A 25,777-nucleotide genomic window follows, 5' to 3' on the forward strand; every position below is an offset into this window, starting at 1 on the left:
AAACATTGCCCGTCTCCGCCCATCACTCTCCTCCTCTGCTGCTGAAACCCTGATTCATGCATTCATCACGTCACAACTCGACTACTGCAATAGCATCCTCTATGGCATACCATCCAACCTCCTCAATAAACTCCAACCTATCCAGAACTCTGTTGCCCGCCTCCTCACCCACACCCACTCCCGAGACCACATCACTCCCATCCTCCAGAACCGAGAGGGGTCTGCCTGCAGACCTCCACTCTCAGGACAGTTCCGGTGCAGACCTCCACTCTCAGGACAGGAAGTGACGATTCTGACGTGTGCTAGCTAATAGTGATGCTAATGATAGCTAATTCCTAGTAGTATGTGTGTCATTTGTACAGTGCTACTTATATGTTATGTAAAGCCTGCATACTTATATGCGTTTTATTTCTGTATTGTTACAGTTTTACAAAGTAAAAGAAGAACAGTAAAGTCAAGAAAGAAAACCTTGCATCTTTATTGGAGGACTTTTAAATGTTAGCTAACTGTCTAGCTACGCATAGGGATACGCGCTGTAAGGGCAGAACAGTTCAATCAATCTAAGTGATGAAAAGTGATACTGTACTGATATTAACTACAATACAAGGTGTCCCTATACATATATATATATATATATATATAGGGACACCTTGTATTGTATATATATATATATATACAATACAAGGTGTCCCTATATATATATATATATATATATACACACACATACGCGGCGGAGTTGGGGAGGTTCCAGCTGGGAACATCCACCCCGCTGCGGAACCCGTGAAGGAAGAGACACGCAGAGTGGGGGAAGTCCCCCACCCCAACGCAGCACACCCTCCCGGCCATCAGAGTCGAACGCGCAGTTCGGAGGAACCGACCGCCAGAGCACCGGCACTAGGCCGGGCCGGCGCGGAGGCCCTCCGACAGTGGGTCGCGTTTGCCATTCGATCAGTGAGAGGAGAGGAGAAAAATGCAACAAAAATTGTCAAAATCCGTTAATATATGGATGACGGGCAATGTCCCCGGTAGAAACCGGGTGAAGTAGCCAAAAATAATAATAATAATAAAACCGGGGAAAATAGGGGGGAAAGTGAAAAAAAGTGTCCGAAAATAGGCACTCGTGAGGCGGGCAGAGTCCCCTGTCAACTCCCGTTACATTCCTCCAGGCTGGGGGGGTCAAAAGGGCTTGACCAAGGCCGACCCAAACTGCACGGTGGGCGGACTCATCACCTCCGTGATGAGTCTCCATTGTGATTTTAAAACTTCCATCAAACGATTCCTTCCGTGGGCGGGAAAAAAAACGTGTTCGTCAGAATCGTCGCTTCCTGTACTGACAGTGGAGGTGTCCTGAGAGTGCAGCCTGCACCGGAACTGTCCTGAAAGTGGAGGTCTGCAGGCAGGCTCCCATGCCAGAACCTCCACTGGCTCCCCGTCCGTCAAAGAATCCACTTCAAAGTCCTCCTCATTACTCACAAAGCCCTCAACAATCAGGCCCCCCCTACCTCACAGACCTGCTGCACCACCACACCCCTTCCCGCTGCCTCCGCTCATCAGAAGCCAACCTCCTATCCATCCCCACCCGCACCAATCATCGGACCTGGGGGGACAGAGCCTTCTCCGTCGCTGCCCCCTCTCTCTGGAACTCACTCCCACAACCCATCAGAGACTGCACCGACCTCACCACTTTCAAAAAACTCACCTCTTCAATCTGGCTTTTAATGTGTGATTGTTTTTGTATTATTTGACTTTAACTTTAACTATATATTTATTTGTTGTTCCTTTCTTCTCTTTTCTTTTCTCTTCACTATTATCTGTAAAGCGTCTTTGAGCACCTGTAAAAGCGCCAACAAATTAAATCTATTATTATTATTATTATTAAATGTAATTTAGGTTAACTTCCTGTTTAATTTAGAATTATTATTATTACCTCTTGGGTTGCCGTACAGCCAATGCGTGACGTCATTGGTAAGCGTAACGGACCCCGAGCAGATCTGGTAGCCCGAGCACATATGGTACTGACACCGGCACACACACTCAAACGGACTCGTGTGCCTGACTCTACCAACAGGTTTTCATGATTCTGTTTAGATATGCAAGTATAAGCCATGATAGCTTATTTTATTAACATGCTAATTTGATGTGAAAATCAATGGTGGCTGAGTTAACTTAGTAGGAAAACCTACCGTCCATGACTGCCCCTGAGCTGTGTTTTATTTGTTAACTTCATATTTTTCATTTGCTAAAACATTTATTTTCCTCTCATATCAACAGTATTGAGACAGCGTGGCATCCTGAGGTCTTATCCCGTTTTCCCACGTCCTCTGAGGGGACAGCATGGAGGGGGGGGCATGAAGAAAGACCTGCACCAGCTTCATTCACGCGTTTTTGTTATCACTGGCTCAGTGTCATTTCATTTGACCAAATGTCTTTACATGTAATATATTTGATTATTATCCACCTTTATGTTTTATGTCCTTTTATTTAAAACATTCTTTGAGACTTCATCTTCTGGTTAAAATGTCAATAAATGTAATTTGTATAATCACTCTTTTGTCTTTATTCTAAATGAAAATGTTAGAGATTCCATTCAAATCTGTTGATTATTCAGATCTTCCTCAGGCTAGGAATAGTATGTAGAGTTTGTAATGCTAAATGTATATCATTTTCTCACAGGATATAGACTGAGACAACACAGTTTTTATCCATTGTGTATGAATGCTTCAGCTCTTCAGACCAACATAGTAAGATGTGAGCATGTTCCTAATTGTGTTGGCATACAGCCTACAGTAGGTCTGGTCTGTTTAATAAAACAAATCCGCCACTTTTATATTGTAGAATTTGTTAAATTAAAGTAGTCTTTAATTGTTTGTCCTAAACATAGCAATATATGGTTTTGAAATGTAAAATGTCTTTAAAAAAATAATAGTATAGAGTTTATATTGTGCATCACCTTTAGCTTGAAAATACATACTAGATGTGTTTTTTTAATCTTTAAAATAAATAGATAGACACTTTATCAATCCCAAATTGGGAAATTATTTAACAGCAGCAGTGTGTAAAATATTTAAAATTGGAATAGCGCATAAACTACACAACACAAGTATAATGCACAGCAATCCATAAGATAAGTCCGATATGTTCATGAAAACTCCCCAGGAGACACCAACACTAACGTGGCCGAGTGGACTCCGGAGTTTGCTGCATGAGTTGGACTGTATGTTCTGTGGTGTAGTGGGCTGTCACTCAAAAAACTGAGTAGCCAATGGGGACGCATCCCTGAAAGTCCCGCCCACCTGGGACGTTTGTGTCAAAATCGAAAACAAAAAATGAGGGAGCGCAAACGAGAAGAGCTGCAGCGAGAGCAACAGTCTGATGTTAAAACAAAGAAAAAAGACTTATGGTTTACATGATTTCACAAATGATTTGTTTGCAACTTATGGTTTCATTTTTGAAATTTATTTTATTTTGCTTGACTCAGTTTTTTTTCTTTTAAACTCATAGTTTTGCTTTATTCTGAGAAAGTGTTGCTTTATCTTTATGATACAAAACTAATCCCATACCAGCGGAGAGGTTATTTGATGGGAAATTATTGTTATACCTGCACTTCAGTATTTCCTTTCAAAGTTATTGTTATCTCTAATAGTAGGGACCAAAATGACTTTTCCCATACTATATTGCTTTGATAACCTCTACTTCAGAGCCCTACACTATTGGACATGTGTCTGGTGAAAGAGGGGTGACCTTTAGCTTGTTGAAGCCTCACCTGTAATTTTGTCCTCATTGGGGCTCTATAAAAAGCAACTACAGGGAGTCATGGTAACTGTGCTTGCATCAGTCCTGAGCTGTACACACACACACACACACACACACACACACACACACACACACACACACACACACACACACACACACACACACACACACACACACACACACACACACACACACACACACACACACACACACACACACACACACACACACACACACACACACACACACACACACACACACACACACACACACACACACACACCAAAATGCGATGAGCAGACCATGACAGGAGAACACAACATGCCGTGTCAGCGCTAGTGGCTACAAATGCGCGTCAACGAAAGCTGAGCAGACCCCCTGCTGTGCACGCAAAGACAACACTCTGACTGCATTCGCTCGGAGATGCTCTTCACTTCTCATTGTCCTCAGGCTAATTCTGCTGACTGCAGGGCTGCTTGCAGACAGACACAAATGGGTACAAAACATTCCAACACAGAATGACACTTTGATTGGCAGTGAGTTGACAATGCTCTTTATATTGCAAATCCAAAAAGGACCACCTGCTAATGACAATAAAAATATATGATAATCATAGTATAGTTGCTTGTGTGCATATTTACAGATTTTCTACTTATCTGTATGGAAAATAAAAGCCTGCATTGCATTAAACAGTTGGCCTGATTCTGAAAATTGCCTTAAAAAGGAAAGTGAATTATGTCTTCTGTAGAAATGGTTTCCTCGTGTGTGCCTAACTAAGAATTCTTAAAACCCTCCCTATTTACCCTCATAAGAGATAATTTAAAGGCTATTGTCATGTCTGGTCGAGGTGTCAGTAAGACAAGCACTGCACTGTACCGCCGTGGAGATTGAAATTCCCAGACGGAGCCTTCCCCCGCTTGGTGCTCACTTTGTGAAACAATATTAAAGCGTTGTTGTACGCTTACCAGTCCCTGAACAGCTGGCAGTGGCTCCAACGTTGTTTCACTCTCAGATGAAAACCACAAATGCAGTGTGACCACCACCAGTTAGCCATATCAATTAGAATACATTTTAACATCCACGCAGAGGCTCTTGGGATAACTCATCCAAACTGGTTTGCAGCGCCTTAAGGTGAAAATACAGCAGCTTTTCTGCTCACCGGGGCTAACGTCCCAGCCCAACATCATTCCCTATGCTTTTTACGGCCAGGTTAGGCTCAGTGGGACTTTGCTTGGGTAAACAGCATTGCCACTGGCCACAGGAACTCTGTTTTGTTAGGCTATTGGATCAGCTTGCAGAGCCATAAATCAATTACGACTTTAAACTAATCAACTCATACAGTTCTGCCTGTCACTCTCTCTTCAACTCTTTCCACACCCCCACCCCCACCCCCACCCACCCCCACCCCACACACACACACACACACACACACACACACACACACACACACACACACACACACACACACACACACACACACACACACACACACACACACACACGTCCCCATCGCCCATCATTTTATCTATCTTTCTAATTTTGGAGCTTATGATTTCTCCCATCTCCTCCCTCCTCGGTAGTAATCTCCTATCCATCTGTCCACCCTGCAACCACTTTGCGCTTCATTGTCTCTCATAGCTTAAAAGAGGAACCATTTTGCTTTGTGTAAGACTTTGTGTAAGCCTAATGCTTCTCCTTAGTTCCTAGAAAATACAATCCAATTAATATTTATTGATGTATATAATACGTATACGTCTCTTCATCAATAATAAATGTACCAAAACCTGCACCAGAATTTTGATAAGTGGTTTATTTCTAAGCCCAAATTGGCCTGAGGACAATTAGACCTGATCCAAAAGTTGCTGGCTAAACAACCCCTAATGGAGAGTGAACACCAACACTGGCAGCATGATTAGAGCACTTAGTTGGCATACAGGGAACTGCTTTAGGCTGGTTTAGGTCTTATCTATCTGAACGCTCTCAGTTTGTACGTGTCAACGATGAATCTTCCATGCAAACCAAAGTTAGCCATGGAGTGCCACAGGGCTCAGTGCTTGGACCTATTTTGTTCACCCTATATATGCTTCCGTTAGGCAATATTATAAGGAATCATTCTGTAAACTTTCATTGTTATGCGGATGATACTCAACTATATTTATCAATCAAGCCTGATGAAATTAATCATCTAAATAAAATTCAAGACTGCCTCAAGGACTTAAAAACGTGGATGACCTTAAATTTTTTGATGTTAAACACGACCAAAACTGAAGTTATTGTACTTGGCCCGAAGAATCTACGAAACAAATTATCTAAAGATATATTAACTATGGATGGCATTAATTTGGCCTCCAGTGAGACTGTAAGGAATCTTGGTGTTATATTTGATCAGGATTTATCCTTTAACGCCCACATAAAATCAATTTCAAGGACCGCCTACTTCCATCTACGTAACATTGCAAAAATCAGGCATATCTTGCCTCAAAACGATGCAGAGAAACTAGTCCATGCATTTGTTACTTCAAGGCTGGATTATTGTAACTCCTTATTATCAGGGTGTACCAAGAAGTCAGTCAAGTCGCTTCAGCTGATTCAAAATGCTGCAGCTCGTGTACTAACCAGAGTTAGGAAAAGGGACCACATTACTCCTGTTCTGGCTGCCTTACACTGGCTCCCTATAGAACACAGGATAGAATTTAAAATTCTTCTCCTCGCCTACAAAGCCCTTAATGGGCAGGCGCCATCTTACCTTAAAGAACTCATTATACCCTATTGTCCTACTAGGGCATTGCGTTCCAAGAATGCAGGGTTGTTGGTTGTTCCTAGAGTCTCTAAAAGTACAATGGGAGCCAGAGCCTTTTCTTATCAAGCTCCACTTTTGTGGAATCAGCTTCCAGTTTGTGTTCGGACGGCAGACACCCTATCCGTTTTTAAGAGTGCGCTTAAGACTTTCCTTTTTGATAAAGCTTATAGTTAGGGCTGATTAGATTCAGCCCCTAGTTTTGCTGATATAGGCTTAGTTTGTCGGGGGACATCTTACTTCTTCCTTCTCTCTGTCTATACCTGTGTACTCTCATGTTCCGATTAACCCAGCTTCCCCAAATTTCTTTCTTTTTGGTGTCTATATACGCCGGGATCCGGAGTCATGGATGATCCTGCGGTCCTGTGTCATGGATTGCGAGTCCTGGATCTTGAGTCGTGGCTGCGGTCCTGGATCATAAGTCCTGGATGGATATCCTCGTTGATTCATCTTCTTATTATACACACATGCATTTCAAAACATTTGGACTACCTATGTTGCAAATGTATTATCTTTTCAATTTACACACGGCATCTATTGCACGTCTGTCCGTCCTGGGAGAGGGATCCCTCCTCTGTTGCTCTCCCTGAGGTTTCTCCCATTTTTCCCTTTAAACTGTGGGGTTTTCTCTGGAAGTTTTTCCTTGTACGATGTGAGGGTCTAAGGACAGAGGGTGTCGTATTGTCATACTGATATTCTGTACAAACTGTGAAGTCCACTGAGACAAATGTAACATTTGTGATATTGGGCTATATAAATAAACATTGATTGATTGATTGATTGATTAATGATCAATTAATGAGCAGTCACATTCAGAAACAGTTGCAATACGTGCCATTCTAGTCTGTAATTGAGAGGTGCAGAGTTAAACATGTACTTGACCTTAGAACACATCACAGAGCTGGTTGAGAGTCTGCCAGGACCTACACTGAACAAAAATATAAATGCAACACTTTTGTTTGTTTGTTGTATATACACAAAATAACCATTTCTCTAAAAAAAAATAGTTCACAAAACTGAACAAATCTGTGATAGTGAGCACTTCTGCTTTGCCGAGATAATCCATCCCACCTCACAGGTGTGGCATATCAAGATGCTGATTAGACAGCATGATTATTGCACAGGTGTACCTTAGGCTGGCCACAATAAAAGGCCACTCTGAAACTAACCCTAACCCTAACCCTAACATGTCACCCATCTCCTTCGCATAGAGTTGATCAGGCTGTTGATTGTGGCCTGTGGAATGTTGGTCCACTCCTCTTCAATGGCTGTGCGAAGTTGCTGGATATTGGCAGGAACTGGAACACGCTGTCGTATACGCCGATCCAGAGCATCCCAAACATGCTCAATGGGTGACGTGTTAGGGTTAGGGTTTAACCCTAGCATTTTCGGACCCCCCCAGACCCCCCCAATAAAGCAAAACTGCACGTTTCAGAGTGGGCTTTTATTGTGGCCAGCCTAAGGCACACCTGTGCAATAATCATGCTGTCTAATCAGCATCTTGATATGCCACACCTGTGAGGTGGGATGGATTATCTCGGCAAAGGAGAAGCGCTCACTATCACAGATTGTTTCAGATTTGTGAACAATATTTGAGAGAAATGGTTATTTTGTGTATGTAGAAAATGTTTTAGATCTTTGAGTTCATCTCATGAAAAATGGGAGCAAAAACAAAAGTGTTGCATTTATATTTTTGTTCAGTGTAATTGGGTGTTTTGATATATATATATTGACCGACACAAGACAAATGCAATTTTACCTGACGAGGCTCCGGTCGTGGAACGGGTCCGGGATGCCATTTTTTTTTTACGACCACCAGGTTGTCATGTTCCTATTGATTGGTTGCTAAAGCTTATATGAGACTGTTGAAAACGCAAACGCTAGAAAGTTAATCAGCTGCAGCAAAGTGAGACCATGAGGTTCAACAACTTAAAAAAACATGAGCATTGGAGTATTCGGTTAATTATATGTTGCAGAACAAATATATGGCAAACGGTGAACAGTCATTGGCGTAACTGTGTACTGAAACACCAGCCAGAACATGTTGAGCGACACTGTGCAAGAAGAGTGGAGCCCATCTGAGGTGGATTCTACTTCAGTATCCTTTCATTGGAGCAAGCAAGCTCTGACACTCTGAATAGAATATGGTGTGCCGTTAAGTAGCTAGCACAGCCACTAGGCAAGTGTTAACTTAATCCCTTCTCTATAACTTCCCGTGCTATGAAATTGTGAATTGAGTGGACATGTGAAGACCACTCCATAAACTTTTTGATCTGTTTTTTTATGTAGTTTGTATTCCCAATGATTAATCTGATAGAGTTAGTATGAGTACCCTTAAAGAAGGAGTGATGTGAAGTTGAACACTTTATTTCAAGAAGATGCCATCAGCCAGAGCAGTCTGAAAAGAACAGTAAATAAACACTATTTGCCCTCAGGGGGGTTTCACGGGTGGTGCGAGGCAATTATCTGCATTTGAGCCCCTATTCACAGGGGAGAGGAATGAAATGTCGACAGGGTGTAACATTTGACAGATACATTTTGCTTGTTGTTTGCCTGCTAGTCAGTAGTCAGCCCCATGTAGAGGATACTCCACTGAACGTGTATGAAATATTCACAACCAAACGTGTAATAACTGACGGGAAGTGTGGGAGCCGAGTGTCGGTGTCAGAGGGGGGTGAAGATGGGCGTTTTGCTATGGGTGTGCGTGTTTTGTTTGATGTGCTGCAGTGAGACAAGACGTGGATAACAAATGAACAGCGGTGTTCAGAGAGAGAAGGCACAGAAGGAATGTATGTTATAGCAGCAGGAAGGGGGATGAGTCAAGGTCACGCACGAACAATACTGAGGCTTCAGGCTGGGTACAAAAACATGACGCTTCTTTCCCTCAAAATAATTTGTCTTTTTGGCATTTTCTCCTTAACATACTTGTTAGTACTTCCAAATGTGTACTACAGTGCTCGCTGCTGTTTTGCCCATTGGGAGGGGTGAGGGAGGTGGATGGGGAGGGAATCTAGTCTAAAAAAAATATTCCAAGGTACCCAAGCTAACCTTATTCAGACCAGTGGTCACTACCATGTCTAAAAAGTGTGCAGTGGTGTCCCAAACGGGCAGTCTTTCTAATAGACAGTAGGGGGCAACAGCACTGGTTGCAAATATAATCTGATTGTATAGAAGTAAAAATGAACCTACTTCTTAATTTTTGTATTATCGCAGTAAACCATTTTCTAATGAGTTTATGGTCTCGATGGGGAATTTCAACAGACTATTTAGACCCTCCAGGAAAACGAGATTCTGCAATCGCAGAATTTACCGCATAGTCAGCAAAATGGCGCAGATTTTTAAAAGGCCGCATATTTATCAAAAGGCCGCATAATCCCCTCATTTTTCCACACAAAGTTGAGAAAAAAAAAAAAGTTAACTCGTCTTGACGTGAAGTAGTGATGATGATGACGTGACGTCATCAGCTCGCGCATCACAAAAGGTAAACAACACCGTAGAGTGAACATGTGGAACTCACACGAGAGAGAAAACACCAAGATGAAAAAATCTGATCCATCTCATTTACCGACCGGGCAAAGCAGTACCCCGATGTCTTTCACAAACGTGGGGGGAAACTATTCTGCACCCCGTGCAACTGTGTGTTGGAGCATAAGTCTTAGAGAGAATAAACGGTGACGACCCACTTTGATTCATTCAAACATTCGAAAAGGCTTTCTGCTGCTGCGGACAAGAAAGCCAAACAACTCACGTTCACCGAGGCATCAACCTCCAAAACCCTTTCGAGGGCTACAAGAAACGAAGTGAGTAGCCTACAAGATTGAAGCTGGTCTGATAATGAACGAGTAAATGAAAACAGAATGAGGCGGAGAAGTGTGTGTGTGTGTGTGTGTGTGTGTGTGTGTGTGTGTGTGTGTGTGTGTGTGTGTGTGTGTGTGTGTGTGTGTGTGTGTGTGTGAGTGTGTGAGAGAGAAAGAGTGTGATTAAAATAGCCCAATTGCTTTTACAAAAATTAACATTGAATGTGTTTAATTGAATAGGAAAGGGGTTTAACGTTAGTGGCAGGTTGTGTGTGAGAGAGAATAAATAAGACAGCCCAATATTTAAAAAAAAATCTATTCTTTTTTACAACTTTCCGCATATTTCACCGCATAAAATCACATAAAAACCCTGCATGTTTAATCGCATAATCAAGGATTTTTGCCCGCGTTTTTCTGGAGGGTCTAACTATTACTATATTATACAGTATACAGGACTGTCTCAGAAAATTAGAATATTGTGATAAAGTTCTTTATTTTCTGTAATGCAATTAAAAAAACAAAAATTTCATACATTCTGGATTCATTACAAATCAACTGAAATATTGCAAGCCTTTTATTATTTTAATATTGCTGATTATGGCATACAGCTTAAGAAAACTCAAAAATCCTATCTCAAAAAATTAGAATAGTTCCTCAGACCAAGTAAAAAAAAAAGATTTATAACAGCAAAACACAATCAAACATTTGAAAATGTCCATTAATGCACTCAGTACTTGGTTGGGAATCCTTTTGCACGGATTACTGCATCAATGCGGCGTGGCATGGAGGCAATCAGCCTGTGGCATTGCTGAGGTGTTATGGATGCCCAGGATGCTTCAATAGCGGCCTTTAGCTCATTAGCATTGTTGGGTCTGGTGTCTTTCAGCTTCTTCTTCACAATACCCCACATATTCTCTATGGGGTTCAGGTCAGGGGAATTTGCAGGCCAATCGAGGACAGTAATGCCATGGTCAGTACACCAGTTACTGGTGGTTTTGGCACTGTGGGCAGGTGCCAGATCATGCTGGAAAATGAATTCCTCATCTCCATAGAGCTTTTCAGCAGACGGAAGCATGTAGTGCTCTAAAATCTCTTGGTACACAGCTGCATTTACTCTGGGCTTGATGAAACACAGTGGACCAACACCAGCAGCTGACATGGCTCCCCAAACCATCGCTGACTGTGGGAACTTCACACTGGATTTCAAGCAACTTGGATTTTGCTCCTCTCCAGCCTTTCTCCAGACTCTGGCGCCTTGACTTCCAAATGAAATACAAAACTTGCTTTCGTCTGAAAAGAGGACTTTGGACCACTGTGCAACTGTCCAGTGCTTCTTTTCCTTAGCCCAAGTCAGACGCCTCTTCCGTTGTCTTGAGTTCAGAAGTGGCTTGACCATGGGAATACGGCTATTGTAGCCCATTTCCCGGACACGTCTGTGAACAGTGACTTTTGATACCTGGACTCCAGCTTCAGTCCACTGTCTTTGAAGCTCCCCCAAATTCTGGAAGCGACTCTTCTTCACAATGCTGTTAAGGCTGCGGTCATCTCTCTTGGTTGTGCAGCGTTTCCTGCCACATTTCCCCCTTCCAACAGACTTTTTGTGGATGTGCTTTGAAACTGCACTCTGTGAACAGCTTGCTCTTTGAGAAATTTCTTTTTGTGTCTTACCCTCCTGATGGAGGGTGTCAATGACGGTCCTCTGGACAGCAGTCAGATCAGCAGTCTTCCCCATACTTGTGATTTAGTTTACTGAACCAAGCTGAGTGTTTTTCAAGGCTCAGGAAACCCTTGCAGGTGTTTCGAGTTAATTAGACGATTCAAGTGATTCGTTGAACACCCTACTAGTATACTTTTTCATGATATTCTAATATTTAGAGATAGGATATTTGAGTTTTCTTAAGCTGTATGCCATAATCAGCAATATTAAAATAATAAAAGGCTTGCAATATTTCAGTTGATTTGTAATGAATCCAGAATGTATGACATTTTTGTTTTTTTAATTGCATTACAGAAAATAAAGAACTTTATCACAATATTCTAATTTTCTGAGACAGTCCTGTATAGTACTTCAACTTTCTCAAAAAAACTTCAAAACAAAGAAATGTTATTATCAATTGACCAAACAGCGAATGTTCTTGTGTCAATTTCAGCAGCGTGACAAACTAATCCACTTCTAACTCTCTATCATGAAAAGCATCATCCATTGATGTCCGGTGTGGCAAACACAATCCTGGACTTGCTCAATGCCCCTAAATAACCCTAAAATCCATGTGGAATACACAGTATACTGACTGCCTAGGCTTAGTTTTACATTTACTTAAGTCTATGCAAAATACCATATCTGACTTTACCGTCGGATTCTTGCCATTTTGCTTTGTTTTATGAATTGAGTCAGTTGAATCCACATTATTATGACACTAAGGCAATGCGATTATTACCAATATTTTGGAGTGTAAGTTTGCAATTGCTTTTTTTTTACCCTGCTGTTCAACAGTGTCATGTCAGTATTATTTAAAAGGGCGAGATGTGTTCTTAGTGAATGAAAAGCATGAATACTTAAAAAATTCAAATCTGGCAGACTGTATTAGAGCATTTTAATATGTGTATATGTTATACTTGGCAAACATACTGTAAGTATCTGTATTATAAGGGCATGACGATGATTCATGCGTGTTTTTTGCAATTGTGAAAGCAGAGCAGCAGTTGAAGCACCCCCCCTTCCAAACAAAACAAAACAACAACTGTTCACCAACTGTTCTGAAACAGAAAGGGATGAACACTAATGAGCAGAGCAGAGTGACAGATTGAACCATGCAAAGGCCCACCCTAGAGTGGAACTATTTTTGCTTTCCTCAAATGTCATAGGTGCTTCAATGTACCAACGTTTTTTGATTTTAAAAAGACAGCGCCTTCTTTCTGAACGATGTGACGATAAAAAACGAAAAGAAACCCAATCTATTAAGCGAAAGGAAAACGCAGTTAGCCAAATATACATAAAAACTATTCCTGAGAATTGTGCGCAGATATTGAAGCCACATTTGCTTCTAGTCAGACATCATTTGTGAATACCAGGTTTAAAGTGTGACTGAAATACAACATACTGCACAGTTTGTGTGCAATTTCCTCTGAATTAGTTAACATTTAGTCAGCTGTTCCACAGACAGAATAAAGGTGTTTTTTGTGAGTTACACGGGGCATGTCAGGAAGGTGACATGCAGTGAAAGCCTGTCTGACTTCGAAAAATCAAGGATTGATTGGCTACATGACGTGCACTAGAGGCAATTGTGTGTTAAGAGGGAGTTTCTCTCCCACACACTCCCCCATGCCTGAAACGCCTCCATTGAACTCCTTTGTTAACTTCCGTAACATAGTGACCTCACTATGTTACGGAACACATGTCATGTCATGTCATGTCGCACTTGGTTTGGATAGCGCTCCGAAACCTAGGGGATTTGAAATCTGGCTCCTAATGTTACTACTTATTATGCTCCTGCAGGGTTTTTTCTAGAAAGATATAGTATGAGGGCGCTGATCTTGTATATAATATATACAGGGTTGGGAGGGTTACTATATAAATGTAATTAGTGCCTGAATACTGAATGCATGGCTCTGAAAGTAATCCAAATTCCGAATACTGTTACGTGTCTTAAAATCACGTATTTTAGAATATCTTTGGAATACTTTCTTTTTCCATAACAGATGGGTATGTTTTGGTGCACAGGAGACACTTATTTTACTGTTTTAATGGCTTATCAAGAGCACAACTCAAACACAACATCTTAGTGTCATTCTGGACAGCTCCCTCTCATTTGCACCCCACATAAAAAACATCACCTGGACTGCATTCTTCTCCAGACTCCGCCCTGTCTCAATCCAGTACTGAAGTCCTGGTTCATGCATTCCTCACATCCCATATTCACTATTGTAATACCATGCTCTCAGGCCTTCCCATCAAACTCCTCAATAAACTTCAAATCATTCAGAACTCTGCAGCCCGGATCATCACCCGCACCAAATACTCTGACCAATCACCCCCATCCTCTTACCACGTCACCCCCATCCTCTGACCACATCACCCCCATCCTCTGACCACATCACACCCATCCTCTGACCACATCACCCCCATCCTCTGACCACAGCACCCCCATCCTCTGACCACATCACCCCCATCCTCTGACCACAGCACCCCCATCCTCTGACCACATCACCCCCATCCTCTGACCACATCACCCCCATCCTCTGACCACATCACCCCCATCCTCTGACCACATCACACCCATCCTCTGACCACATCACCCCCATCCTCTGACCACAGCACCCCAATCCTCTGACCACATCACCCCCATCCTCTGACCACAGCACCCCCATCCTCTGACCACATCACCCCCATCCTCTGACCACATCACACCCATCCTCTGACCACAGCACCCCCATCCTCTGACCACATCACCCCCATCCTCTGACCACATCACCCCCATCCTCTGACCACATCACACCCATCCTCTGACCACAGCACCCCCATCCTCTGACCACATCACCCCCATCCTCTGACCACATCACCCCCATCCTCTGACCACAGCACCCCAATCCTCTGACCACATCACCCCCATCCTCTGACCACAGCACCCCCATCCTCTGACCACATCACCCCCATCCTCTAACCACAGCACCCCCATCCTCTGACCACATCACCCCCATCCTCTGACCACAGCACCCCCATCCTCTGACCACATCACCCCCATCCTCTAACCACAGCACCCCCATCCTCTGACCACATCACCCCCATCCTCTGACAACATCACCCCCATCCTCTGACAACATCACCCCCATCCTCTTACCACATCACCCCCATCCTCATCCATCAGCATTGGCTACCTGTATAATACCGGACAGACTTCAACACCCTCCTGCTCACATTCAAAGCCCTCCACAACCTGGCCCCCACCTATCTGGCCGACCTCCTACACCCCCTCTACATTCAGCAGGTGGATACTAGTCGTGACAATCTGGTTTCCAGTTCTGGGAAAAGCGCTGCTCATGTTCAATGATACTAATTGGTCCAGGTGGGGCGGTTAGGGTAAAAATGGTAAAAAGAACAAAAAAGGACAGTAAAGCATAATATCTACAAAGATTCAGTTGGATTTCTCAACATGTCATTTTGGAAGAAGAAGAAAATGGAGCCTTATTCTTTATGTTATCCCATGTTCTCTATCCAATAAACTGGTGTAGGCATGGAGAGAGGAACAGGGAGAACTTGGCAAATCAGTCACTTACCCATCACTTTAACGAAGTAGGCATCAGACTCGAAATTGTTCTTCAAAGCGTGGATGATCAAGTCACTTTTGCCCTCTGCCTGGCTCAGAACCAGCATGTCTAATATACCCTGCAAATGAAGACAGTCATTTAGATAAGGGACAATGGGAGCAGGGTGTGTGTGTGTCTTCTGATGTACATTTTCATCCCTCTTACATACTGTGCGACTGATCCCACATTATCTTATCTATCTTATTCTTTCCCTTTTTCTCCTCCTCGGTTCGTCCCTCCCTCCCAATTAGAAATGATCTCTCAAAGAGGAAAAACAGGCGGAATTCAACAGACAGGCTGCATTAGCTCTAATAATTAATTCTGATAAGACGGGCATATATAGCAGATTGCAAAACAGGCGAACCTTCTGGGTGTGAGTGGGAGTGTGTGTGAGGATTTTGTGTGTGACACAGTGTGTGTTTTGAGGTATGTAATGTAGCTGCAAGAGTGCTTTTTTTCTTTTAAATGAACAATCAATTGTCCCAATGAATAGAAATCCAGGTTCAAACAAATGAAAAAGATGATATTCAGGGTGAAAATAACAGCACGTATAGGAGGTGTAAAAGAAACACAAAAGTGCTTTGTACTGTAAATACAAAGCTGTCAGATAAGGAGTAAAGCCGGCACACCAGCTACCGCTACTTTAAACAACATTGGTGATTAGAAACAAGCACTAAGTAATCACAACATAGTCTCGTGCTCAGTCCAATTCCAGAGTATTTGTTCTGAGCATGAAAGACGAAGCAAAAACTTTAATCATTTTGTCGACGTCAGTGTTTGAAAAAACTATATACATAATCCACATGACTGTATTAGAGAAATCTAATAATCCTGTGTTCTCTTTGGGATTGATCAATTTTCTTAAGTACTATAGAAATAGTTAAAAAGGGGTTGACTTTTTGTGGCATATTCAACTATTTGATACCAGTATTATTGTAGATGCCAGCACTTTTGACCGTGTTTACACTTGGTTTTAAAATGTGTGTTTGCTGATCATATCCCTATTGGAGAGCAGTAAATACAACAGAAACAAGCCAGCGTGATCCGATCACTAATGCTACTAGCAGGGGGCGCATTTCACCAAATATCTCTGGTATTGTAATTGCTAATGCATTCAAATGCATCTCTGACAAGTATGCAGAGCTGTATGATTTCTGGCATTTTTTTAATCCATTTTGATATCGCAATTATTTTTCACGATTATTGGTTTTGGCATATGTTTTATTGCAATTTTACAATTAAATTCCATTTGGTGCTGCATTCCTGCTAATGTACACATATTTGCATCAAAATAAGAATTGAAATTCAGTTATTTCCTGGAATTCAGTATATTTTAGTTTTGGCGGTCTGCTTTCAGTTGCATATTACTTCACTTCTACGTGAATGTCCTACAAGGATGTAACAGGAACATACATCATCAAAGCCAGGCTTCTCCTTTTATTTCTCCTTTTTCTTATCTTCAGTTCTCAAATTGTGATAGCTTTCTTTGCCCATAACGTGTAACATTTTGAAAAAATAAATAAAATTGGGTTAGCCTGGAGTACACCCTGTATATATTTACTTGATGCTTCTTTCTTTTATGTCTATATCTACTGTCAGACAAGGCGAGGAAAGTCCATTGCCGCCTCCAGTTGGTTAAGAAAACAATGCATTTGGTCTTTGAGAACGGAAATTAAGTAAATCTTTTCATACGTAATTACTCAAGCATATATGTAGAGACACCTTTTATTTTGAGAACACATACTTAGATCTGAGACAGAATTAGAGAAAGGATGGTGTTTTAGATTGAATGGTCAAAACAAGCTCCAAACAACATTAAATAAAACTCAAGACAAACTACTTACGTCCTCGTAGATGTCAAAGAATGTTGCCATGACAGCATTTTTGATGGCTCCCAAATCTGATTGGTCCCATTGCACTTCGAACATCCTTCCAACACTTTGGCAACCGGGGCTGTTACAGGGCACATTCTCCAACAAAAAGGCCTGCTGACCACTGAGATAGAAGGAAAGTAAAGAGAGAGGGAGGGAAAATGCATGTTATCATTTGCATGTTAGAAGGGGACAATGGAGCATCTTGGTGCGGTGCATTCAGTGTTTTGGTGTTCTGTCACATTGACCTGTGAAACATAATACTGCTTTATTTGTAAACAATCCTTTTTTAATGTAAATGTCTCTGACTGAACTTCAAATGGTGATCTCTTTGAATTTAGTTTAGCTTCTATAACCAAATGACATTTGCTATATTTCAGTGAAGGCAGTTTCAAACTAAAATCACTCCATAAAATCAGCTTGGTAACACTCAATCTATCCATAACTCCCACACACTTCACCTTTGAAGTACTTCTGTAATGTAGCTCCAAGAAAATGGTTTTCTTACAATAATATTATACACCTCCTTTAAACCTTGCAATACAATGATTTTTTGAGTGTACATTGAAGTTGAATTTTTATTTATCAGCCGAACCACCTCCACAGTTGGTAAGGTATACAATACGAACACATTTAACAAGTGTGAATAATTGCACTTTCAACCCACACCTAACAAATGCTTTGGCAGAAATCTGAAGTTGCCAAAACTGTTCCAAACCAATGAGGAAGCAGCCATTAGCCAGTTAGCAGGCTATCTACTAGCACTAGGCGGCTGTGTGCTCAGGGGGTAAACGGGAGTCTACCAATCAGAGGGTCAGTGGTTTGTTCCCTAGCTCCTGCAGCCAACCCCAAAGTGTCCTTATGTAAGACACTTAACCACACATGTTTAAGGTATTTAAGTGTATGTAAGTAGCTCTGGTTAAAAGTGTCAGCTAAATTAATAACATGACATGTTGCAAGAAAGCCACTATTAAGCTAGCAGCAAGTGAGCTTGTCAAAAAGATTGTTCAAGAGACTTGTGGATGAAGTCAAGTCTACTTTTAATTGGTCCTATGTTAACATTCAGGCTGAACTTGGTGACTCATAGTGCTGACAAACCAACTATGAAGCGGTATGCAAATGATTCCTGACTGGATTGTCAATGAAAATTTAATTTAATTGAAAACGAAAGGATGTGGCTTTCAGTGGTTTGGGCTGCGCAGAGAAATCAGATCTAAATTGGATCTCATTGTGAGCAAATACTAATGCCAGGTGTAAATGTGATCAGTGTTAAATCTTACAAACTGGATAAGAGACATATTTAAATGCAAGGGTCACCCTCTTGTACAAATAGCATTTTTTTAATAAAAAAAAAAAAAGACTCAACTTAGACCCCTCTGCAACTACGAATTACCAGCGGTCTACAATCTATGATTTCTTAGTGCAGTCATTGAGTCGACCGTCCGTCAGTTACGGACCAGCTGCTACGGACCAGCTGCTACACTTTTGTCAATCAGGGTTTGTGCAAAAAGGCAGTGCTGATGACCAACCATTTTAACAAAAAATTATGATAATAACAACACTTTAAGAGTACAGTGGGGCAAAAAAGTATTTAGTCATCCACCAATTGTTCTCCCACTTAAAAAGATGAGAGGCCTGTAATTTTCATCCTAGGTATACCTCAACTATGAGAGACAAAATGAGAAAAAAATAATCCAGAAAATCACATTGTCTGATTTTTAAAGAATTTATTTGCAAATTATGGTGGAAAATAAGTATTTGGTCAATAACAAAAGTTCATCTCAATACTTTGTTATATACCCTTTGTTGGCAATGACAGAGGTCAAACGTTTTCTGTAAGTCTTCACAAGGTTTTCATACTTCAGTTGTTGCTGGTATTTTGGCCCATTCCTCCATGCAGATCTCCTCTAGAGCAGTGATGTTTTGGGGCTGTCGTTGAGCAACACTGACTTTCAACTCCCTCCAAAGATTTTCTATGGGGTTGAGATCTGGAGACTGGCTAGGCCACTCCAGGACCTTGAAATGCTTCTTACGAAGCCACTCCTTCGTTGCCCGGGCGGTGTGTTTGGGATCATTGTCATGCTGAAAGACCCAGCCACGTTTCATCTTCAATGCCCTTGCTGATGGAAGGAGGTTGCCACTCAAAATCTCACGATACATGGCCCCATTCATTCTTTCCTTTACACGGATCACTCGTCCTTGTCCCTTTGCAGAAAAACAGCCCCAAAGCATGATGTTTCCACCCCCATGTTTCACAGTAGGTATGGTGTTCTTTGGATGCAACTCAGCATTCTTTCTCCTGCAAACACATCTAGTTGAGTTTTTACCAAAAAGTTCTATTTTGGTTTCATCTGACCATATGACATTCTCCCAATCCTCTTCTGGATCATCTAAATGCTCTCTAGCTAACTTCAGACGGGCCTGGACATGTACTGGCTTAAGCAGGGGGACACGTCTGGCACTGCAGGATTTGAGTCCCTGGCGGCGTAGTGTGTTACTGATGGTAGCCTTTGTTACTTTGGTCCCAGCTCTCTGCAGGTCATTGACTAGGTCCCCCCGTGTGGTTCTGGGATTTTTGCCAACCGTTCTTGTGATCATTTTGACCCCACAGGGTGAGATCTTGCGTGGAGCCCCAGATCAGTGGTCTTGTATGTCTTCCATTTTCTAATAATTGCTCCCACAGTTGATTTCTTCACACCAAGCTGCTTACCTATTGCAGATTCAGTCTTCCCAGCCTGGTGCAGGTCTACAATTTTGTTTCTGGTGTCCTTTGACAGCTCTTTGGTCTTGGCCATAGTGGTGTTTGGAGTGTGACTGTTTGAGGTTGTGGACAGGTGTCTTTAATACTGATAACGAGTTCAAACAGGTGCCATTAATACAGTTAACAAGTGGAGGACAGAGGAGGCTCTTAAAGAAGAAGTTAAAGGTCTGTGAGAGCCAGAAATCTTGTTTGTTTGTAGGTGACCAAATACTTATTTTCCACCATAATTTGCAAATAAATTCTTTAAAAATCAGACAATGTGATTTTTTTGATTTTTTTTCTTCTCATTTTGTCTCTCATAGTTGAGGTATACCTAGGATGGAAATGAAAGGCCTCTCTCATCTTTTTAAGTGGGAGAACTTGCACAATTGGTGGCTGACTAAATACTTTTTTGCCCCACTGTATATTGAATCTCTGGGGATTTGTTTCTAGCTTTAACAGAGACCTGGTAAAGGTCCACGAATGTCACTCATCTTTCTGTTTTTCAAAATAAGAGCATCAGTGTTAAACAGATTGAGAGCTGCCTTAGGCTAATGCCCCAAGCACCGGTGACGGAACAACATCCACAGGAACTGCTCTCTTGCTCTGCTGCACATATGTCTACCCAACTTAGGGAATAATTACCTTGCTACACATATAGCACAATTCACAATGGTGTGCATGGATTTGTGGCAAAACATTCCAATATTAACTTCTTGTCCACCAAATCATGTTTAGTCATTTTCTGCTATAATGGATATACAGGAACTTTGCATTGCTGTGACCACGCCCTGTGTTTGGCCTGTTTCTTTGGGTGTACAAGTGGCAGGTAATTTACGCTAAAACAAAACACAACGACTTTGATGCTAATTTTTTCTCCACAGCTCTATCTATGCTTTGTGTGTTTAGCATTTGGCACCATCTCCCTTTAACTCTCATGGGAGATTGAATGCTCCCTTTCTCCATCTATGTGTCTTTCTTTCTTTGGAGACGGCTCCCTGTACCTGCTCTTAGATCTCCGTGGGGGTGGAGAAGGGAAAAAAAGTCTGTTGTCTAAAAATAGAGTAATTATTAAAGCCCTCCCTCTCTCAGGTTTACACATGAATCTCCACTCTATCCCACTGCGAGTGTCTTGGGAGTGGAGTTGGAGGCAGACTACGAGGTAAAAGCTAGGTGGGACAGCTGTCGTCTATGTATGTTCCTGGAGAACATGCTGATGGATTACCATCATCAATATGATACTCTCAACTGGGTTGACTTAGGACAAATGCCCTTTTGTGGGGAATTTATATTGAAGTCATGTTAGATGGATTTGTTTTCTTGAATTGTGTAGCCAAACCAGGAAGTATCACACTACCTCAATACAAAGCCAATAGGATTTTTCAGTGGATTTTGGAATATTGCTGAAATTAGTATTTTAACAGACTACGTTAATAATAATAATACATGTTTTGTTCAACAAGAACATATTCAGAAATGAAATTGTCTTAGGAAATTTTGCAATCAGTAAAAGCTAACGTCAGGTTTTAAACAAACTACAAACTTATCCAAAGGCCGATTAGTGTTCGAGAGTTAATAAAGTCTAATTTATACCTTTTTTGCCTTCTTTGAGACAACAAAGGTGCAACTGTGGCTGTGGGGGAGTGCAGTCCTCTTTAAATCAGAAGGTTGTGGGTTCGATCCCAGCCCCTGCAGTGAACATGTCGGTGTATCCAATGTATACTTTACCCCGAGTTGCTCCAGATGGCATGGCCAATGGAGTGTGAATGTGTTTAAATGTTAGCTTCCTTGAGCAAGTGGCACTATATAAATGGAGTGTGAATGGGTTAATGATGACTTGTAAATGTAAAGTCATAAAGATGGATAGAGCGCTATAAAAATACAATTAATTTACCATAACCATTTTCTAAATTCACCATTGGGGTATTTACTGACATAATTTATATCGAAGAACAAAGAAAGAAACTCTCTTTTGCTTGTGCTTATGATAGGCCTTATGTGAGGCATACAACATAAATGCCATTGACTTTGGTGAAACTGCAAACAATTTACATTGTTTCTGGGTTTTTAGGATTAATTGCTGCAGCACTCATAAATCAGTTTAAAACAGTACCAAAGCCTAACATGATATTTCTGATCCAAAATATCAACCTCACACAACTGAAGGAATTCATGTGGCACATTTTTCTTAAGTTTCTTAAATGGTGTTTGACGCTTAGCTTGAAACAGCAACTGATTGCTATGTAAGGATTAAGTGAAATATTGTGGTTCTTGTGCAGGTAGGTGATAGTTACACATGTCATAAGGTCTAGATTCAGCAGCCAATGATAAGCATCTGTATTTAAAACACTGGAAAGTACAAGAAAGAGCAATCATTTACTTAATTCCTAAAGCGGACACAGAATGCCTGTAGCACACCGATAAAAAATAGCATCTGTTCGGATGACAATTCTCTATGCAGACATGCTGCTGTCTCAGGATGTCAGCATGATGTGCGCAGGGAGGAGGGGAGGGGCGGGGCTGGTGCAGGATTAACTGACTTTGTCTGTGATTATACATATACGAGCGGGAGGTTTGTTTAAAGGTCATCCCGTGTAATCTATCATTACAGCATATGCACTACACCCTTTCTCCCTTCTCATTAGGCTGAGAGTTAACAGCACCCACACAATATGACCAGTTGTCACTAAGGACCTACCACTGCAGCACCTAGTGGTCATGACACACTCCTAATGGTGAGCACTGCTTGGCTCACCGGCAGTGAATCAGGCCTCCCGCAGCAGGAAATTGTCGCACTTTTTCAGCGGACGGAGTGTGTGTGTGTGTGTGTGTGTAGTGTGTGTGTGTGTGTGTGTGTGTGTGTGTGTGTGTGTGTGTGTGTGTGTGTGTGTATATGTGTGTGTGTGTGTGTGTTTGTAGAAAGTTAGCTGTTTCAAAGTTTCGGTCCGAACTTTAGGAGACATGTGGTAGTTATTTACCGATGTGTGTGTCCTTTCTGAGATGTCTGTACTTCAACGGAACCTCCCTCTAGCACTGCAGGGGGGTGATAGTGGGGATGTTTTCAGGCTGATTGTGGCACATACATTTCTCAATGATTTACGATTAATAGTTAAGGTGTGCCTATTTTAACAGGTGTCAGCATTTAGTTTTGACATCTTGTGCTTCTATATCATTTATGTATACTTGTATTATGTGTAATGAGTTTATTTGGCACAAAAAAAAACGTCAGAATGAATTTTCAGATTGTAGAGTGAACCAGGCGGCAGTGTCATTAACGTTAATATAAGTCTTGTGTTGGAATCATCAAGTGACTCAGATTGAGCAGAACAAAGTACGAACTAGGAAATAAATTAAACAAACAAACTCCAAAAACAAACGACCCTGCAGTTTTAAAACACAACTACTATATGTGCTAATCTGGACATTATTTACACTTAATTTTGAGTCAGGTTATGGTGGTCAAAAAAGTTAAAATGAGGCGTTTCAGGCGGGGGTGGGGGGGGGGGGGGGGGGAGTGTGTGGGAGAGAAAATGCGCTTACGATGGATAATTAATGAAATAAAACATGCATTCGGCTAAAATAACACTTAAAAAGTAACAATAATGAGCAATTTCAGCCACTGTCTGCACCAATGTTTGAATCATTGTGTGTGTCTGGGGGCTTCAATTATTGTCTGAACTTTGTGTAAGCACTGATGTGTGTGTGTGTGTGTGTGTGTGTGTGGTGTGTGGTGTGTGGTGTGTGGTGTGTGGTGTGTGTGTGTGTGTGTGTGTGTGTGTGTGTGTGTGGTGTGTGGTGTGTGGTGTGTGGTGTGTGGTGTGTGTGTGTGTGTGTGTGTGTGTGTGTGTGTGTGTGTGTGTGTGCGCCTGTAGGGAGTTTCTCTCTGTTCTTGGCTCCACCCGCCTCCCTTCTAATTGGCCTCCAGAGTGGTGGTCTGCCGGCTGGAGGCTGACCACTGATCAAATGGACGACCCTCCTCTACCCCCACCTCAGACCCTCCGAGAGACAGAGTCCACCTTTACCGTTACCCCATCTTTCCATCTCCCTCACACTGAGAGGCTGCACATACCTGGCCACCACTTTTTTGATGTTTCTTTACTTTGTCATTTCCTCTTATCTGCTCATCTACTATCCTCCTCCACCTTTATCTATCTACCCATCTGCCTTTGTTCCACATTTTTGCCCTCAAATCCCAACACCTACGACTCTCCCAATATACCTTCAAGTCCTGTTTTGTGTTTGAGTGTTACGTGGGTGCATTTGGTAATGCTTTTTTCAGTTTTGATGATGGAAGCAACACAGTGGCAGACTCATCTCTTCTTCTCTTGATAAAATGACCTTGCGTCCCTCTCTAAACTCTCATGTATCCTCCTACTCTACTTCACAAACCCTGTCTTTTGCCAAAAGTCATTTTTTAGGTTGGGTGGCCTTAAGCACTGTTTTTATAACTTATAAATAACGTTTATTTTTGGTCAAAATAAATAAACAGAACAGTTTTAAAAGATTGTGGTTTATGGAAACCCTATCATCTGCCATCACAACCAATGTAGGGGCCCCCCAGGGTTGTGTGAGTTCAGCTGTGCTCTTTACTCTCTCCACTGATGATTGTCGTACCAACACACCAAATCAAGTCCTCATTAAGTACTCTGATGATACTGCAATAATATCTCTGCTAAGTAACACAGACGACCCTGAGCTGCACCAACAGGCTGTAAATCAGGTGGTGGATTGGACTGATAACAATGCTCTTGAGATCAACACCAAGAAAACTGAGGAAATCATTTTTGGCTCACCATATGACTCCCATAAAGTCCCCATGGTCATCCATACAGATGAAATCCAGCAGGGAGTTTCATATAAATACTTGGGTGTAATGATTGACCATCTGCTGTCATGGAAGGATCACATTGAATATCTGTGCAAAAGGACAAAACAAAGAATTTATTTTCTCCGCCGTCTTAGGTCTTTTGGGGAGAGCAGAGAAATTCTTCTGTTGTTCTTTACATCTGTGATCTTGTCTATTCTGCAGTACTGCAATACTACCTGGTACAAATGTTTGTCAGCAGCTTTAAAATCAAAACTGCTCCACCTGTTGAAAATATGCTCAAAGATTGTTGGTCAAATCGAGACTCTATAGCCTCATCCCAATACCCCTCCTCGACTCCTCCATTCCCTCACTCGCTTCCCTTCCTTGCATCTTAGCTCCGCCTCCGTAAGATGCGAGCGAGAGACACGAGGAGGTGACGCGAGGACAGAGGAGTCCTCAGGTATTAATTGGGATGCCCTCGTTCACTCAAACGTCACTCTTAAACGACGTCTGTTAATGATGACATGTGCTCAGCTGTATCCCCTCTCATCGGGCTTAACTGAATAACCCCTTAGAACCGGCCCATTTCTGGTTAAATATTTATTTAAATGAATGAATCTTTCTCTTGTTAGTCAATGAATTCAATGTATGATGGTTGGTCCTGCTTTTGTGTTCCGTTTTGGTATAAAATGTAGCCTACATTTAAAT

At 41.8% G+C, this 25,777-nt stretch overlaps 1 protein-coding gene across 1 annotated transcript in view; it reads right to left on the reverse strand.

The window, feature by feature from the left end:
- Nucleotides 1-25,777, reverse strand: part of itfg1 (integrin alpha FG-GAP repeat containing 1) — a 188,001-nt gene that overhangs the window by 51,463 nt on the left and 110,761 nt on the right. Inside the window, exons 11-12 of the mRNA XM_079664764.1 lie at nucleotides 17,496-17,646; nucleotides 15,622-15,730 (exon numbers count right to left, since the gene is read on the reverse strand). Of these exons, the coding sequence (XP_079520890.1) occupies nucleotides 15,622-15,730; nucleotides 17,496-17,646 (260 nt within the window). The remainder of the gene's footprint in view (nucleotides 1-15,621; nucleotides 15,731-17,495; nucleotides 17,647-25,777) is intronic.

Source organism: Notothenia rossii, assembly GCF_949606895.1.
Source record: "Notothenia rossii genome assembly, chromosome: 2".
NCBI classification, from domain to species: Eukaryota; Metazoa; Chordata; class Actinopteri; order Perciformes; family Nototheniidae; genus Notothenia; species Notothenia rossii.